Here is an 18,122-nt window from a genome sequence, read left to right on the forward strand (position 1 = left end):
CGCGAACTGGGGTCCACTGCACCAGGAGGCACTTAAGGCCCAATTTATTTTCCAGGAGGTCATTTTTCACAGTGGGGGCAAATGCATGGTGTAACCAGTCATAGAAAAGGTCTCTAGTGACCCGTGCCTTACTGTTTGCCCTCCACATCACACACAAATTAGTCTTGAGGACATTGTTGTGCCTGAACACTCTGGGAGTTTGAGTGATACACCAATAAACGCTTCACCAATAGACGCTTCACTTTGCAATCACCACTAGCATTAGCACACATCAAGAGAGTAAGCCTGTCTTTCATAGGCTTATGTCCTGGGAGTGCCTTTTCCTCCTGAGTAATGTAGGTCCTGTTTGGCATTTTCTTCCAAAACAGGCCTGTTTTGTCACAAACACTTGTTCAGGTTTCAATCCTTCACTGTCTATGTACTCCTTGAATTCCTTCACATATTTTTCAGTCGCTTTTTGGTCTGAACTGGCAGCCTCACCGTGCCTTATCACACTATGCCACTACGATTCTTAAATCTTTCAAACCAACCTTTGCTGGCCTTAAATTCACTCACATCACCACTAGTTGCAGGCATTTTTCTAATTAAATCCTCATGCAACTTCTTAGCCTTTTCACATATGATTGCTTGAGAGATGCTATCTCCTGCTATCTGTTTTTCGTTTATCCACACCAATAACAGTCTCTCAACATCTTTGAGTACTTGCGATCTCTTGTTCGAAAACAAAGTTGCACCTTTTGCAAGAAGAGCTTCCTTGACTGCCGTTTTCTTGGCTACGATAGTAGCGATGGTTGATTGGGGTTTGGTATACAACCTGGCCAGCTCCGAGACACGCACTCCGCTTTCGTACTTAGCAATTCTCTCTTTCTTCATTTCCATAGTAATTTTCACCTTTTTTACCACATGGTTGGCACTAGAAGCTTTCTTGGGGCCCATGGTGACTTATTTTGCAGGTACAGTCACTAAAAACGCTGTGATAATATGAAATGTTCCGATTGTATGCATGGATGCAACCGCACTGGCTGGCTTGTAAACACTGGCACCCACGGGGCAACTGAGGCGTGCTCAGGCCACACATGGGACGCGTCTCGGATAAATCGCATGAGGTGAAGCAAAATTTTTGCGTTAAAATGTATCGTACGGTGGATTTAACGTAAGGTGATTACATCGTATGGTGGGGGTCCACTTTATTGGCATAATCTCGCTTAAAATTCTTGAAGTAGTTTGGGCCTAGGTCCTCAACCCACATATCTTTATCCCCTTGCTAAGATGTTACTAGCAAAGTACAGTGTTCTAAATGTTGAACTTTTGCTTCAAATAATGATACAAATTTAAAAAAAAAAATTTCCTTGGATTTAAATTAGGCAATTTGGCCAATATGACATTTAAATAGCCTTGTTAAGAGTAATTTAGTCACCTTTTTGTCCTTGTGATACAGAATATTGGAGGGAGGGGGTAAAAGAAGTTTTTGTGTACAGGTCCTCCATCACAAATCCGGCATCATTGGGACCTGTAGTGTGCCAGATTACTGAGTTTGCCGAATTACAGAGTGGTTAGGTTAGAATACACTTAATAAAATTAACCAACTTGACTTACACAGTTCATTGAACATCGGCAAAAATCGAACATTTCCGCTACTTTGAGCTCAATTTCAAGGTACTTTTCGTCATGAAAGCAATCAAAATCATGTCTGTTTCTGTAATTTATCTTCCATTCTATCAAATGAGCCCAAAAAATGAGAATACAACCATAAAAACCATACGAAAATATACTGCAAAGAGAAGTGAACTGGCTGAGAAGTGAACTCCCTTATTTATCGTCCATCTTTTTTTATTTTTGTTGTACGTTAAGAAGCATCTTTCCATCATACATTGCCCAAGTTTCAATGAGATAGCCCAACAAACAACCGAGAAAAAAAAAAAAGTTTACCAAAAATCATGTATGGCAAGCCCAAGCCAGGTACTGGAAATAAATCACTTTGTCTGACTTTTCTGGGTTATCCTAGGGTCTCTATACATACACTGCTGTGTATGATAATTTATGTAACTGTATTTGTGTATACCTGAATAAACTTATTTACTTCTAGTGTGTCAACTGAGTACAAGAAACCGCCCATTCAGTTATTTCAACTACCCAATAAAGTGGTCAGAAATTGGCAATTTGGCCGATTTCACACACATTTCAACAGATGCCAATTTCAAAATAGGGTCCAGAATAAATAATGCAAACATTCCTGGCACTAAAATAACATTCTCTTTTCATTAGTCACAGCTGCAGGCCCTTCTTATATTACTCTTGGTTACCATTTGGAATTTTTATTCACAAAAAAAAAAAAATTGAAGATTTACTGTTATGCAGACTACTGCATTATTGTAATAAATGTATAAATAATGTCAATCCATTGTTGACTCCGTACTGGAATTTAGACTGGCAGGCAGACAGGTATTGGACGATGAGGTCATTTGTTTACTCTTGAGCTTCGCTAAAGAGTAGAACATTTTCGCTACTGTGAGTGCAATTTCAAAATCATATCTATTTCTGTAATATATCTTTCATTCTATCAAATGAGACCGAAAAAATGAGAATATAACCATAACAACCATACAAAAATACATATACCGCTAAGCGGCCGCTAATGGCTGAGAAGTGAACTCCGCTATTTATGGTCTGATTTCTTTCATTTTTGGTGTACGTGAAGAAGTATCTTTCCATCATACATTGCCCAAGTTTGAATGAGATAACCCAACAAACAACTGAGAAAATAATAATAATAATAATATCTTTATTTACTACACGTACAAGTACAAGATATACAGGCCTAGCTGACATCAGTGACATACCACTGTGTAGAAAGGCACTTGTTATGCTGAGTATTTCAAGAAAATTAGGTCAGTGTCCCAGGATAACACCCACACTAGTCAACTAACACCCAGGTACCCATTTACTGATGGGTAAACATAGACAACAGGTGTAAAGAAACACGCCTAATGTTTCTACCCTGGCTGGGAATCGAATATTTACCAAAAATCATATATGGCTAACCCAAGCCAGGTACTAAAAATAAGCCATGTTGACTTTTTTGGGGTTATCCTAGGTTCTCTACACACATGCTGCTATGTGTGATAACCTATAGAGAGAAAATAACTTTGTTTCATATTTATGGTGGAGTACGATTGTATATCATAGTTAGCCCTGTGCTATACTCCGTTTTCTCTAATATAAGCCCCCAAGACAAGGATAGAAGAATGGTATTTGTTTACCATATCCTCTTCATAACTCTGTCGAACTGCTCGGTGTTATGACAAATATTATTCATTCTGGAGTATTTAACATGTTTTATGTTATTTATATTGTTTGTCATATTAGATCAGTTGTGATAGGCAAATAAGCTGTAGTGTTGATATTAGCATAATAATAAAGCATATTCTCCTGCTTCATGAGACTGAGCTCATGGCATCCAACAGTGGCTTCAAAGGTACCTTATCTTTAATGGATAATGTACTGTGTTGGTGCTTTACATAATGAGAAGCATTTCTTTTATTCATTGGAACCAAGGCTAGGGCTAAAAGTAAGCAGGTTAAAACAATAATGGACAAAAAGAAATTGGAATGACTTGTGCAGCAAGTAGCACCACCAAACAGTACCAGCAGGTTGGTGTGGCAACTCTGGAAATTTGAAATTATGCTAGCCAAAATTAGTGCCGAATAACTGAAGGAACCGAATAACTGATTGCCGGATTTGTGATGGCGGACCTGTACAAGGGCTTGGACATAGAGCAGGCATGGGAGTGTGTTAGACAAGAGTGCAGATGAATGGTTTTTGAGACTTGACAAGCTGTTGGAGTGTGAGCAGGGTAGTATTTTATGAAGGGATTCAGGGAAACTGGTTAGACAGACTCATGTCCTGGAGGGGGGAAGTACAATGCCTGCACTTAAACCCTTTGACTGTTTCGGTCGTATATATATGTCTTAGGAGCCACTGTGTTTGACGTATATATACAGTGGACCCCCGGTATTCGATGGCATCGGTATATGTTAAATTCGGTATTCGATAAATTTTAACTCCAAAATTTTGCCTCGCCACTCGTTAAAAAACCCGCTACACACGATTCATCCGGGATGCGTCGACGTGAGTGCCAGTGTTTATAAGCCAGGCAGTGTGCTCGCATGTAAGCATACATTCGGTACATTCCATATTATCACATCGTTTTTGGTGCTTGTTTCTGCAAAATAAGTCACCATGGGCCCCAAGAAAGCTTCTAGTGCCAACCCTGTGGTAAAAAGGGTGAGAATTAGTTTGGAAATTAAGTAAGATTTTGAAGGGTTTGGGGCTAACCCTGAGAAGCCTATGCCTGTTGTGGAATCCATTGTGCCTACTTAAAAAATTAAGGAAATGTGTGCAAGGGGGTTGAACTGCAAACCTTTATGGATGAAAATCACCCTAACACAGCTATTGCAAGCCATGTAGGTGACTATTACAATGACAATGTTGTGGCCCATTTTAGACAAATCATAAAGGAACGGGAGGTACAGAGCTCTATGGACAGATTTGTTGTGCGACAGAGGTCCAGTGACTCTCAAGCTGGTCCTAGTGGCATTAAAAGAAGGGTAGTAACCTTGGAAAAGGACTTGCTACCTCAAGTCCTAATGGAAGGGGATTCCCCTTCTAAACAATAAGTTCGACACTCTCCCCTCCTCCCGTCCCATCAATCATCACCAGATCTTCATTAAAGGTAAGTGTCATGTATTCTATCGTTAGTAGAGTACTACTAACTGTGCATGTCTTCTTCAGTCTGTGTGCATTAAACTTAATATTTCATGTGGTAAAACTTTTTTTTCATAGTACTTTTGGGTGCCTTGCACGGATTAATTTGATTTCCATTATTTCTTATGGGGAAAATTAATTTGCCTTCTGATAATTTTGGCATACGATGAGCTCTCAGGAACGGATTAATATCGTATTGGTAAATGGGCAGTTTCTTGTACTCAACCGATAGAACAAATGGATTTCTAAAGAAAAAGCTATGAATTTGGTCGACTGGAACAACGGAATTAGCCGAAAATAGGGCTCAAAGTGGGCAAAATCGCCGATTTGTAAATATCACCGAGGTCGCTAAATTCGCAAGAGCGTAATTCTGTCAGTTTTCCATCAAATTTCGTTCTTTTGGTGTAATTACAATTGGGAAAAGATTCTCTATCATTTCATAAGAAAAAATAATTGGGGGGAGGGGGGGATTTTGCGACACCATGAGACGCCTCAAGATTTGGGGTTGTGACAGTCAAGGGGTTAAATGAGGGGTTTTGGATATTTGCTTTTTAGTGACATCTAAACTGAGATATTTGTGTGCCTCTTCAAAGACGGTGGTAGTGTGAATGACAATGATTGGGGAGGGGGGTTACACTGCCTAGGTGGGAGATGACCAGCATCATCTTCCAACAAACCAGCTGTATCCCACCAAGCCAGGGTGGCCCATAAAGAAAAACGAAAGTTTCTCTTTTTAAATTTAGTAATTTATACAGGAAAAGGGGTTACTAGCTCCTTGCCCCCAGCATTTTAGTTGCCTCTTAAAACACACACAACTAGTAAGAAAATAGAAGAAAACCCAGAGGGGGAGTGTATATATATGCTTGTAAGTAGAAGTGGCAAGATGTACCTGAAATCTTGCATGTTTGAGACAGAAAAGACACCAGCAATCCTACTATCATGTAGTACCTCCTTGTGCAGTTGCTGTCTACCAACCTACTATCTAGAATGACCAGCATGTTAAAAAAAAAAAAAAAAAAAAAAAAAAAAAGTGCTTAGTAGACATTTATCATTACAAATTCTTATGAAAGTTATGCCTGAAAATGGGCTGGGATCTAATATATGGTGTGTATATTTAGTTTGAGGTGGTATTCTGACTTTGATATTGAAATTGAATTATTTGTTTCCACAGATGTTTATGTTGTTGTAAGAAAATTGGTGAGGGAGTATATGGTGAAGTATTTATGACTCAACCCAATCCCAGTAGCTTGGAAGGTGCTGCAGTTCTTAAGGTTATGCCCATTGAGGGAAATTTTGATGTAAATGGAGAACCTCAGAAGACATTTAAGGAAATTTTGTCAGAGATTATTATTTCTCTGTAAGTAAATTTTTTTTTTTTTTTTTTTTAAGAAATTTTGTTGTAATATTACTTAGTTATTGCTCTTGAAAATGAATGAAAATGAATATTAGTTGTTGCAGTTCATTTTATTCAATAAATTTATTGGCATTATGGATATTATAATTTATCTTGCATATTTAAGTTTATTCTGTATTTTGTTCAGTTTTCTAAACTTCCTATGCTCAGTGTAATAAGAATTTTACTCGGTAGAGAACTGAGTAACCTACGAAAGGCAGACAAAGAAGAAAATTGGTGCGAGAACTTTGTTCATTTATTAAAGTGTTGGTGTGTACAAGGCAGATATCATCAGGATATGCTACATCTATGGGATCTCTATCATGAAAAAAAAGGTAATATATATATTTTTTTTTTTTTTTCCAACAAGTCGGCTGTCTCCCACCGAGGCAGGGTGACCCAAAAAAGAAAGAAAATCCCCCAAAAGAAAATACTTTCATCATCATTCAACACTTTCACCACACTCGCACATTATCACTGTTTTTGCAGAGGTGCTCAGAATACAACAGTCTAGAAGCATACACATATGAAGATACACAACATATCCCTCCAAACTGCCAATATCCCAAACCCCTCCTTTAAAGTGCAGGCATTGTACTTCCCATTTCCAGGACTCAAGTCCGACTATATGAAAATAACCGGTTTCCCTGAATCCCTTCACTAAATATTACTCTGCTCACACTCCAACAGATCGTCAGGTCCCAAGTACCATTCGTCTCCATTCACTCCTATCTAACACGCTCACGCACGCTTGCTGGAAGTCCAAGCCCCTTGCCCACAAAACCTCCTTTACCCCCTCTCTCCAACCCTTTCGAGGACGACCCCTACCCCGCCTTCCTTCCCCTATAGATTTATATGCTTTCCATGTCATTCTACTTTGATCCATTCTCTCTAAATGACCAAACCACCTCAACAACCCCTCTTCTGCCCTCTGACTAATGCTTTTATTAACTCCACACCTTCTCCTAATTTCCACACTCCGAATTTTCTGCATAATATTTACACTACACATTGCCCTTAAACAGGACATCTCCACTGCCTCCAACCGTCTCCTCGCTGCTGCATTTACCACCCAAGCTTCACATCCATATAAGAGTGTTGGTACTACTATACTTTCATACATTCCCTTCTTTGCCTCCATAGATAACGTTTTTTGACTCCACATATACCTCAATACACCACTCGCCTTTTTTCCCCTCATCAATTCTATGATTAACCTCATCCTTCATAAATCCATCCGCCGACACGTTAACTCCCAAGTATCTGAAAACATTCACTTCTTCCATACTCCTCCTCCCCAATTTGATATCCAATTTTTCTTTATCTAAATCATTTGATACCCTCATCACCTTACTCTTTTCTATGTTCACTTTCAACTTTCTACCTTTACACACATTCCCAAACTCATCCACTAACCTTTGCAATTTTTCTTTAGAATCTCCCATAAGCACAGTATCATCAGCAAAAAGTAACTGTGTCAATTCCCATTTTGAATTTGATTCCCCAAAATTTAATCCCACCCCCCTCCCGAAAACCCTAGCATTTACTTCCTTTACTACCCCATCTATAAATATATTAAACAACCATGGTGACATTACACATCCCTGTCTAAGACCTACTTTTACCGGGAAGTAGTCTCCCTCTCTTCTACACGCCATAACCTGAGCCTCACTATCCTCATAAAAACTTTACAGCATTTAGTAACTTACCACCTATTCTATATACTTGCAACATCTGCCACATTGCTCTCCTGTCCACTCTATCATATGCCTTTTCTAAATCCATAAATGCAATAAAAACTTCCCTACCTTTATCTAAATACTGTTCACATACATATTTCAATGTAAACACTTGATCTACACATCCCCTACCCACTCTAAAACCTCCTTGCTCATCCGCAATCCTACATTGTCTTACCTCTAATTCTTTCAATAATAACCCTACCGTACACTTTTCCTGGTATACTGAATAAACTTATTCCTCTATAATTTTTACAATCTCTTTTTGTTTTTTAACATTTGAAAATGTGTAAAAAAACTTTGATCTACTTTTTTTTTGTTATATTTGAAAATATGTAAAAAAACGTAGATCTACTTTTGTAGCACTACACATGTGAACGTAGATCTCCTTGGTCCGTTTACAGGTTAAACAAAAGTACAAACCACTCCAACACTATATCCCCCCCTGCTTTTAACATTCTTTCATGATCCCATCAGTTCCAGCTGCTTTACCCCCTTTCATTCTAAGTAATGCCTCACGTACCTCCCCCACACTTACATTCTGCTCTTCTTCACTCCTAAAAGATGGTATACCTCCCTGGCCAGTGCATGAAATTACCACCTCCCTTTCTTCCTCAACATTTAAAAGTTCCTCAAAATATTCTTGCCATCTACCTAATACCTCCTCCTCCCCGTCTGCTAACTCCCCTACTCTGTTTTTAACTGACAAATCCATACGTTCCCTAGGCTTTCTTAACTTGTTTAACTCACTCCAAAATTTTTTCTTATTTTCATTAAAATTTCTTGACAGTGCCTCTCCCACTCTATCATCTGCTCTCCTTTTGCACTCTTTCACCACTCTCTTCACCTTTCTTTTACTCTCCATATACTCTGCTCTTCTTATAACACTTATGCTTTGTAAAAACCTCTCTTGAGCTAACTTTTTCTCTTTTATCACGCCTTTTACTTTATCATTCCACCAATCACTCCTCTTTCCTCCTGCCCCCACCCTCCTATAACCACAAACTTCTGCCACACATTCTAGTAGTGCATTTTTAAAACTCATCCAACCCTCTTCAACCCCCCCCCCCCCCTTCCCCCACTACTCATCTTTGCACTAGCCCACCTTTCTGCCAATAGTCGCTTATATCTCACCCGAACTTCCTCCTCCCCTAGCTTATACACTTTCACTTCCCTCTTACTTGTTGTTGCCACCTTCCTCTTGTCCCATCTACCTCTTACTCTAACTGTAGCTACAACTAAATAATGATCTGATATATCAGTTGCCCCTCTATAAACATGTACATCCTGGAGCCTACCCATCAACATTTTATCCACCAATACATAATCTAACAAACTACTTTCATTATGAGGTACATCATACCTTGTATATTTATTTATCCTCTTTTTCATAAAATATGTATTACTTATTACCAAATCTTTCTACACATAGCTCAATTAAAGGCTCCCCATTTACATTTACCCCTGGCACCCCAAATTTACCTACTACTCCCTCCACAACATTTTTACCCACTTTAGCACTGAAATCCCCTACCACAAGTACTCTCTCACTTGGTTCAAAACTCCCCATGCATTCACTCAACATTTCCCAAAATCTTTCTCTCTCTCTCCTCTACACTTCTCTCTTCTCCAGGTGCATATACGCTTACTATAACCCACTTTTCACATCCAACCTTTATTTTACTCCACATAATCCTTGAATTAATGCATTTATAGTCCCTCTTTTCATGCCATATCTTATCCTTCAACATTATTGCTACTTGTTTAGCTCTAACTCATATATATATATATAATTTTTTTTCCCAACAAGTCGGCCGTCTCCCACCTACCATCCGACTTACGACCTGCTCGACATACGACGACTCGACTTAGGACCATGTTTTTTATGCCTAATTTCTGGGAAATAAACAAGTGTTTGTGTTTTACACAGTGTTTATCCTAAACCTTACAGTATAAAATACAGTACTAACAGCATAAAAAGTAAAGTAAAACATGAAATACCAAAATAAAACAAAATATAGCCATTACAAAAATGTTATGTTGATATTCAGTAGTAAAGTTCGATGTACGTCCATTTCGACTTGTGACCGGTTTCTCGGAACCGAACTCGGTCATACATCAATTTTATTCACTGGGCCAGAATGATTGCAAGTTCTGTGAATGATCAGAACATGATAATAAAAATGTAAGTACAAGGCTTTTCAGCTTTTGAATTTCATTGTCTGATTTATATTTTTGAATTGGGTACAGGTTTCCCCTGTATGGGCATTAACAGTTATGTGATATTTCATTTCTATTGGTAATTAAGTGCGATATACATTTTCAGTAGGTAATGAGTAAAGTTACTTTTTGCTGATGATACTGTGCTTATGGGAGATTCTAAAGAAAAATTGCAAAGGTTAGTGGATGAGTTTGAGAATGTGTGTAAAGGTAGAAAGTTGAAAGTGAACATAGAAAAGAGTAAGGTGATGAGGGTATCAAATGATTTAGATAAAGAAAAATTGGATATCAAATTTGGGAGGAGGAGTATGGAAGAAGTGAATGTTTTCAGATACTTGGGAGTTGATGTGTCGGCGGATGGATTTATGAAGGATGAGGTTAATCATAGAATTGATGAGGGAAAAAAGGTGAGTGGTGCGTTGAGGTATATGTGGAGTCAAAAAACGTTATCTATGGAGGCAAAGAAGGGAATGTATGAAAGTATAGTAGTACCAACACTCTTATATGGATGTGAAGCTTGGGTGGTAAATGCAGCAGCGAGGAGACGGTTGGAGGCAGTGGAGATGTCCTGTCTAAGGGCAATGTGTGGTGTAAATATTATGCAGAAAATTCGGAGTGTGGAAATTAGGAGAAGGTGTGGAGTTAATAAAAGCATTAGTCAGAGGGCAGAAGAGGGGTTGTTGAGGTGGTTTGGTCATTTAGAGAGAATGGATCAAAGTAGAATGACATGGAAAGCATATAAATCTATAGGGGAAGGAAAGAGGGGTAGGGGTCGTCCTCGAAAGGGTTGGAAAGAGGGGGTAAAGGAGGTTTTGTGGGTGAGGGGCTTGGACTTCCAGCAAGCGTGCATGAGCGTGTTAGATAGGAGTGAATGGAGACGAATGATACTTGGGACCTGACGATCTGTTGGAGTGTGAGCAGGGTAATATTTAGTGAAGGGATTCAGGGAAACCGGTTATTTTCATATAGTCGGACTTGAGTCCTGGAAATGGGAAGTACAATGCCTGCACTTTAAAGGAGGGGTTTGGGATATTGGCAGTTTGGAGGGATATGTTGTGTATCTCTATACGTATATGCTTCTAAACTGTTATATTCTGAGCACCTCTGCAAAAGCAGTGATAATGTGTGAGTGTGGTGAAAGTGTTGAATGTTGATGAAAGTATTTTCTTTTTGGGGATTTTCTTTCTTTTTTGGGTCACCCTGCCTCGGTGGGAGACGACCGACTTGTTGAAAAAAAAAAGTGTTGATGGCCTTATATAGTTTAATATACCTGGTATGGGCTCGGAATGCATCTGTTTCATAAAGTGAAGAACAGCTGTGTAGAATATTTTTGGTTTGTGTGTGTTATTTTTAAGATGGTATTAAAAGTACACTTATTGTACAAACAATTTACATTACATATTATACGAGTCTTTTTATTAATTATATTTGCGGCAAAGAAATTCATCTAGTGTTTCCACAGGGTCTGAGAATGATCGTCCAGATAGATTCCTCGATTCTCAGTTGTATATTGTGTTGGAGTTTGGGCATGGAGGATGTGATTTGGAAAGTTACATTTTCAACAATGCCAGAGATGCTTTGGCAATTTTTTATCAGGTAAAATTTAACTAGATTTTTGTTTTTTAAATGTTTTTTGTTTTCAGTATTTGTAAATACAGTGCCTGTTTGTTTATTACATTCATGTGATGTGGTTTGATTAGGTGTGCACTACTGTAGATGTTGATGCAATATTAAATTTAAAATAGTGTGCTTATTCATTAGGTTTGCAAACATTTAGGGCCCTTTATTTGCATGGAGTTCTTATATTGGGTGAGTCAAACCTGTATATCTAAAATACTCTCTCTCTCTCGATCTCTCTCGATCTCTCTCGATCTCTCTCTCGATCTCTCTCTCGATCTCTCTCTCGATCTCTCTCTCGATCTCTCTCTCGATCTCTCTCTCGATCTCTCTCTCGATCTCTCTCTCGATCTCTCTCTCGATCTCTCTCTCGATCTCTCTATCTCTATCTCTCTATCTCTATCTCTCTATCTCTATCTCTCTCTGTCTCTCGCTGTCTCTCTCTGTCTCTCTCTCTCTCTCTGTCTCTCTCTCTCTCTCTCTCTCTCTCTCTGTCTCTGTCTCTCTCTCTCTCTCTGTCTCTCTGTCTCTCTCTCTGTCTCTCTGTCTCTCTGTCTCTCTGTCTCTCTGTCTCTCTGTCTCTCTGTCTCTCTGTCTCTCTGTCTCTGTCTCTCTGTCTCTCTGTCTCTCTGTCTCTCTGTCTCTCTGTCTCTCTGTCTCTCTGTCTCTCTGTCTCTCTGTCTCTCTGTCTCTGTCTCTGTCTCTATCTCTATCTCTATCTCTATCTCTCTCCCCTCCCCCCTGGCCATATCCCACTGAGGAAGGGTCACCCTGCCATTTCTTGTATGATTGTATATTCTGTTACAGCTCTAGGAAGAGTCAGCATTGGGCTGAAGTTCATTCTAAGGGAACTCTATATATAAAATGCATAGTAATAAATGTAGATGTGTTGTATGTTGAGTAAATTGAATCTTTGAATAGTTGGAGTGTGTTTTGTATAGAACCTGATTTGATGATTATTTTAACAGGTGATTTTTGTTGGGTAACTTAGGGTTTTATGTGATTTGCAGTAGTAGATCCCCAAGCACAAATCCCATAATACACAAATAACCCGCACATAGGAGAGAAGTCCAAGTTGGACCGAAAGATCATTGAAAGCTCCTCTCTCCTATGTGTGGGTTTTGTGTATTACTCCAGTCATGGTACTGTGCCTTTTTGTTATTTATAAATCTCATGTCAAGCTAAGGAGAGTAGTAGAGTTAGCAGTGTTGTTTGTTGCTAGCAGGTTGTTCCTCCTAGCAGCCCACAGGTTTATTTAGAAATCACAACTTGGCTGCTGTGGTCCAGTTTCCTTTGGACCAGAATCATTGTCATAACTGATATTAAAAACTTACCCTGTGTTCTGATTTAATAAAATTGTATTTCATTGCTAGAGTTTTTTAGGTATATAGGGCTATTTCTCAAGCATGGATAATTATAATACTATCATCATGAAATAATGCACCACATAAATACAAAATAATGCATAAAAAAGAATTGTTGCTATAATGTAATGTGCATTGGCCCTTCACTGCCTTACAGGAATTCATAGGGGTCAAAGTGCTTGGAAAATGGGAGGTAATCAGGTTTGATTGTAGGAAGGTGAGGGTAGTTTCAGTACCTTAGGTCAGTAGCACTTCACAAGCATAAAAGTACCCCTAAATAAAAGCTTGTTTTGCAATTGTCATTTTATATTCATACTTGTCTGCAACATGCCACTTCATCCAGCTGGACTACTGCTACATTTGTTACCCTGAGAGAGAAGAGGTTTTTGGACTTGGGTGGGTAATAGTCTAGTGTACACTTTTATTTAGATGTGACTAGATTGCTTACTCATTCAAGTCTAATTAAACAATCTGCCTGAAGAATATGAGACCTGCCAGCAATAATTTTCTCAAGGATATAGTAGTAGGCTGGTAAACAGCAACTACCCAGGGAGGTACTACTGTCCTTCCAAATGAGTGTAAAACGGAAACCTGTATTTTGTTTTATACGATGGCAGGAGTGCTGATGTCTTTTTTCTGACTCATAAACCACAAGATAACGGGTATATCTTGTTACAATTAGATTACACTAGGCATGCATGTACATGTTTATGTATACACACCTGAGTTTTCTTTGATTTATTCTTAATAAAGGTCCACATCCCTTCATCCGAAATTCTGAAATTCGAAAAGTTTTGAAAACTGAAGTTTTTTCATGGAGTGTGGAGCGTCGAGCGTCGGTCATCTCCGTGCTGGACCACACCTCCACGTGGAGGCATTGAGAATCATTTTGAAATTCGAAAAGTCTGAAATTCGAAACAATACAGGCCCCAAGGGTTTTGGATGAAGGGAAGTACACCTGTAGTTCTTGTTCTTATTATTTCCTTTCATATTCATGGGGAAGTGGAATAAAAATCTTACCTCTGTAAGCCATGAATGTTGTAAAAGTCATTTAAAATGCAGGGAACAATGAGCTAGTAACCCCTTATAGCTTACTAAAAATAAAAAGAAGAAAACCTTCAAGCTGGGATGTTTGAATGTGTATGGATGTAGTGTGGATGATGAGACGATTGTGGACTTTATGAATGAAAAGAAACTAGATTCCCTGGCTCTAAGTGAAACAGCTGAAAGGGGGTAAGAGAGTTTGTGGGGAGAAATAAATGGGCTCAGGTCAGGGGTTTCCAATAGAGCTAGAGCTAAGGAAGGAGTAGCAATAATGTTGAAGGATCAGTTATGGCAATAAAAGAGGGAATATAAATGTGTAAATTCAAGGATGCAGCAGCGAGGAGGCGGTTGGAGGCAGTGGAGATGTCCTGTCTAAGGGCAATGTGTGGTGTAAATATTATGCAGAAAATTCGGAGTGTGGAAATTAGGAGGTGTGGAGTTAATAAAAGTATTAGTCAGGGCTGAAGAGAGATTGTTGAGGTGGTTTGGTCATTTAGAGAGAATGGATCAAAGTAGAATGACATGGAGAGCATAGGAATCTGTAGGGGAAGGAAGGCGGGGTAGGGGTCGTCCTCGAAAAGGTTGAAGGGAGGGGGTAAAGGAGGTTTTGTGGGCAAGGGGCTTGGACTTCCAGGAAGCATGCGTGAGCGTGTCAGATAGTGAATGGAGACGAATGGTATTTGGGACTTGACGATCCGTTGGAGTGTAAGCAGGGTAATATTTAGTGAAGGGGTTCAGGGAAACCAGTTGTTTTTATATAGCCAGACTTGAGTCCTGGAAATGGGAAGTACAATGCCTGCACTCTAAAGGAGGGGTTTCGGGATATTAGCAGTTTGGAGGGATATGTTGTGTATCTTTATACGTATATGCTTCTAAGCTGTTGTGTTCTGAGGACCTCTGCAAAAAGTGATTATGTGTAAGCGAGGTGAAAGTGTTGAATGATGATGAAAGTATTTTCTTTTTGGGGATTTTTTCTTTTTTGGGTCACTCTGCCTCGGTGGGAAACAGCCGACTTGATAAAAAAAAAAAAATCAAGGATTATTTGGAGTGAAAAGTGGGTTATAGTAAGTGTTTATGCATCTGGAGAAGAGGTAAGTGTAGAGAGAGAGAGAGGGATTTTGGGTTCAAAACTCCCTAGTGAGAGCAATTGTGGTAGTTGACATGAATGTGAAAGTGGGAGGAATGGTTGTAAAGGGTGTGGTAGGTAAGTTTGAAGTACCAGAAGTAAATGTATCCATGGTTTACTGTAGCCCAAAAATACCTCTTAATTTTTTATAATAATGGTCCCATAGCACAAAAGTAGAGAAGCTAACAGTTCTTTAAATCCTAAGTGAAGCCAGAAGTACTTCCCATTAGTGAAAAAGTGATAATTCTCCACTAATAGTACATAATTTATCAATTAACCCATTCACTGTTGGTCCTGTAATATTATGGCTTGCAAGCCAGTGTCGGTTCCCTAATACTACGCCAGTATTCTAGCAGTTTTCGATCTTGCAGGAGAAAGCTGGTAGGCCTGCATATGAAAGAATGGGTCTGAGTGGTCAGTGTGTGCAGTATAAAAAAAAATTTTGCAGCATGCAGTGCATAATAAGAAAAAAAAACGAAGACTGTGTTTTTGGTTTACAACACCGACTTTGCTGTGGATTTTCGTATGGTACTTAGGGTTGTATTCTCGCTTTCTCATTTGATAAACTGGAAGATATATTACAGAAATAGGAGGATTTTGAATGGTTTACGGAATAAAAGTACCTTGAAAATGAGCTCAGAGTAGCGGAAATGTTTGATTTTTGCTGATGTTCAAGAGTAAACAAATAATGTTGTTTTCAATACATGTCAACTGGCAGGTCTAATGTGCTTTCACAAATGCTCCTATGGAGAGGGAGCATGGACGCGGGGGTCGTCCCACAGTTACTAAAAACAACAGACATAGCCCCACTCCACAAAGGGGGCAGTAAAGCAACAGCAAAGAACTACAGACCGATAGCACTAACATCCCATATCATAAAAATCTTTGAAAGAGTCCTAAGAAACAAGATCACCACCCATCTAGAAACCCATCAGTTACACAACCCAGGGCAACATGGGTTTAGAACAGGTCGCTCCTGTCTGTCTCAACTATTGGATCACTACGACAAGGTCCTAAATGCACTAGAAGATAAAAAGAACGCAGATGTAATATATACAGACTTTGCAAAAGCCTTTGACAAGTGTGACCATGGCGTAATAGCACACAAAATGCGTGCTAAAGGAATAACAGGAAAAGTCGGTCGATGGATCTATAATTTCCTCACTAACAGAACACAGAGAGTAGTCGTCAACAGAGTAAAGTCCGAGGCAGCTACGGTGAAAAGCTCTGTTCCACAAGGCACAGTACTCGCTCCCATCTTGTTCCTCATCCTCATATCCGACATAGACAAGGATGTCAGCCACAGCACCGTGTCTTCCTTTGCAGATGACACCCGAATCTGCATGACAGTGTCTTCCATTGCAGACACTGCAAGGCTCCAGGCGGACATCAACCAAATCTTTCAGTGGGCTGCAGAAAACAATATGAAGTTCAACGATGAGAAATTTCAATTACTCAGATATGGTAAACATGAGGAAATTAAATCTTCATCAGAGTACAAAACAAATTCTGGCCACAAAATAGAGCGAAACACCAACGTCAAAGACCTGGGAGTGATTATGTCGGAGGATCTCACCTTCAAGGACCATAACATTGTATCAATCGCATCTGCTAGAAAAATGACAGGATGGATAATGAGAACCTTCAAAACTAGGGAGGCCAAGCCCATGATGACACTCTTCAGGTCACTTGTTCTATCTAGGCTGGAATATTGCTGCACACTAACAGCACCTTTCAAGGCAGGTGAAATTGCCGACCTAGAAAATGTACAGAGAACTTTCACGGCGTGCATAACGGAGATAAAACACCTCAATTACTGGGAGCGCTTGAGGTTCCTAAACCTGTATTCCCTGGAACGCAGGAGGGAGAGATACATGATTATATACACCTGGAAAATCCTAAAGGGACTAGTACCGAACTTGCACACGAAAATCACTCACTACGAAAGCAAAAGACTTGGCAGACGATGCACCATCCCCTCAATGAAAAGCAGGGGTGTCACTAGCACGTTAAGAGACCATACAATAAGTGTCAGGGGCCCGAGACTGTTCAACTGCCTCCCAGCACACATAAGGGGGATTACCAACAGGCCCCTGGCAGTCTTCAAGCTGGCACTGGACAAGCACCTAAAGTCAGTTCCTGATCAGCTGGGCTGTGGCTCGTACGTTGGTTTGCGTGCAGCCAGCAGCAACAGCCTGGTTGATCAGGCTCTGATCCACCAGGAGGCCTGGTCACAGACCGGGCCGCGGGGGCGTTGACCCCCGGAACTCTCTCCAGGTAAACTCCAGGTAATATTATTTATACCAATTTTACAATAATGCAGCAGGGTGCATAACAGTAACTCTTCTATTTTTTGTGTGAATAAAAATTCAAAATGGAAAGGAAGTGTTATATGAGGAGCCTGGAGACATGACTAATGAGCAGAGAAAGTTATTTTAGTGCTAAGAATGTTTGTACTGCAAATTCTGGACCCTATTTTGAAATTGGCTTCACTTGAATTGTGTATTGGTCAAATCACCAATTTTTGATCACTGTAATTGATAATTGAAATTATTAAATGGGTGGTTTCTTTTACTCAATTGATAGAACAAATGGAGTTTCAGCAAAGTAGCTATGAGTTTGGTAGACTGGAACAATGGAATTGGCCGAAAATAAGACTCAAAGTGGGTGAAATCGCTGATGCGTAAATATTGCCGATACTGCTAACTTCGCGAGACCATAATTCTGCGAGTTTTCCATCAAATTTTGTACTTTTGGTGTCATTACCATCGGGAAAAGATTCTCTATCATTTCATAAGAAAAAATCTTTTTTTTTTTTTTTTAAATTCTTTGACAGCAAGTTTGTGAGCAGGGAT

The 18,122-nt window shown here is 39.5% G+C and overlaps 1 protein-coding gene across 5 annotated transcripts in view; it reads left to right on the top strand.

The window, feature by feature from the left end:
• Positions 1 to 18,122, top strand: part of Haspin (haspin) — a 157,231-nt gene that overhangs the window by 108,615 nt on the left and 30,494 nt on the right. For all 5 annotated transcript variants that reach the window (XM_070088742.1, XM_070088740.1, XM_070088743.1 and 2 more), the window contains 3 exons: positions 5,936 to 6,121; positions 6,353 to 6,492; positions 11,579 to 11,712. In XM_070088742.1, the coding sequence (XP_069944843.1) occupies positions 5,936 to 6,121; positions 6,353 to 6,492; positions 11,579 to 11,712 (460 nt within the window). The remainder of the gene's footprint in view (positions 1 to 5,935; positions 6,122 to 6,352; positions 6,493 to 11,578; positions 11,713 to 18,122) is intronic.

Source organism: Cherax quadricarinatus, chromosome 26 (genome assembly GCF_038502225.1).
Source record: "Cherax quadricarinatus isolate ZL_2023a chromosome 26, ASM3850222v1, whole genome shotgun sequence".
In the NCBI taxonomy this organism is placed as follows: domain Eukaryota; kingdom Metazoa; phylum Arthropoda; class Malacostraca; order Decapoda; family Parastacidae; genus Cherax; species Cherax quadricarinatus.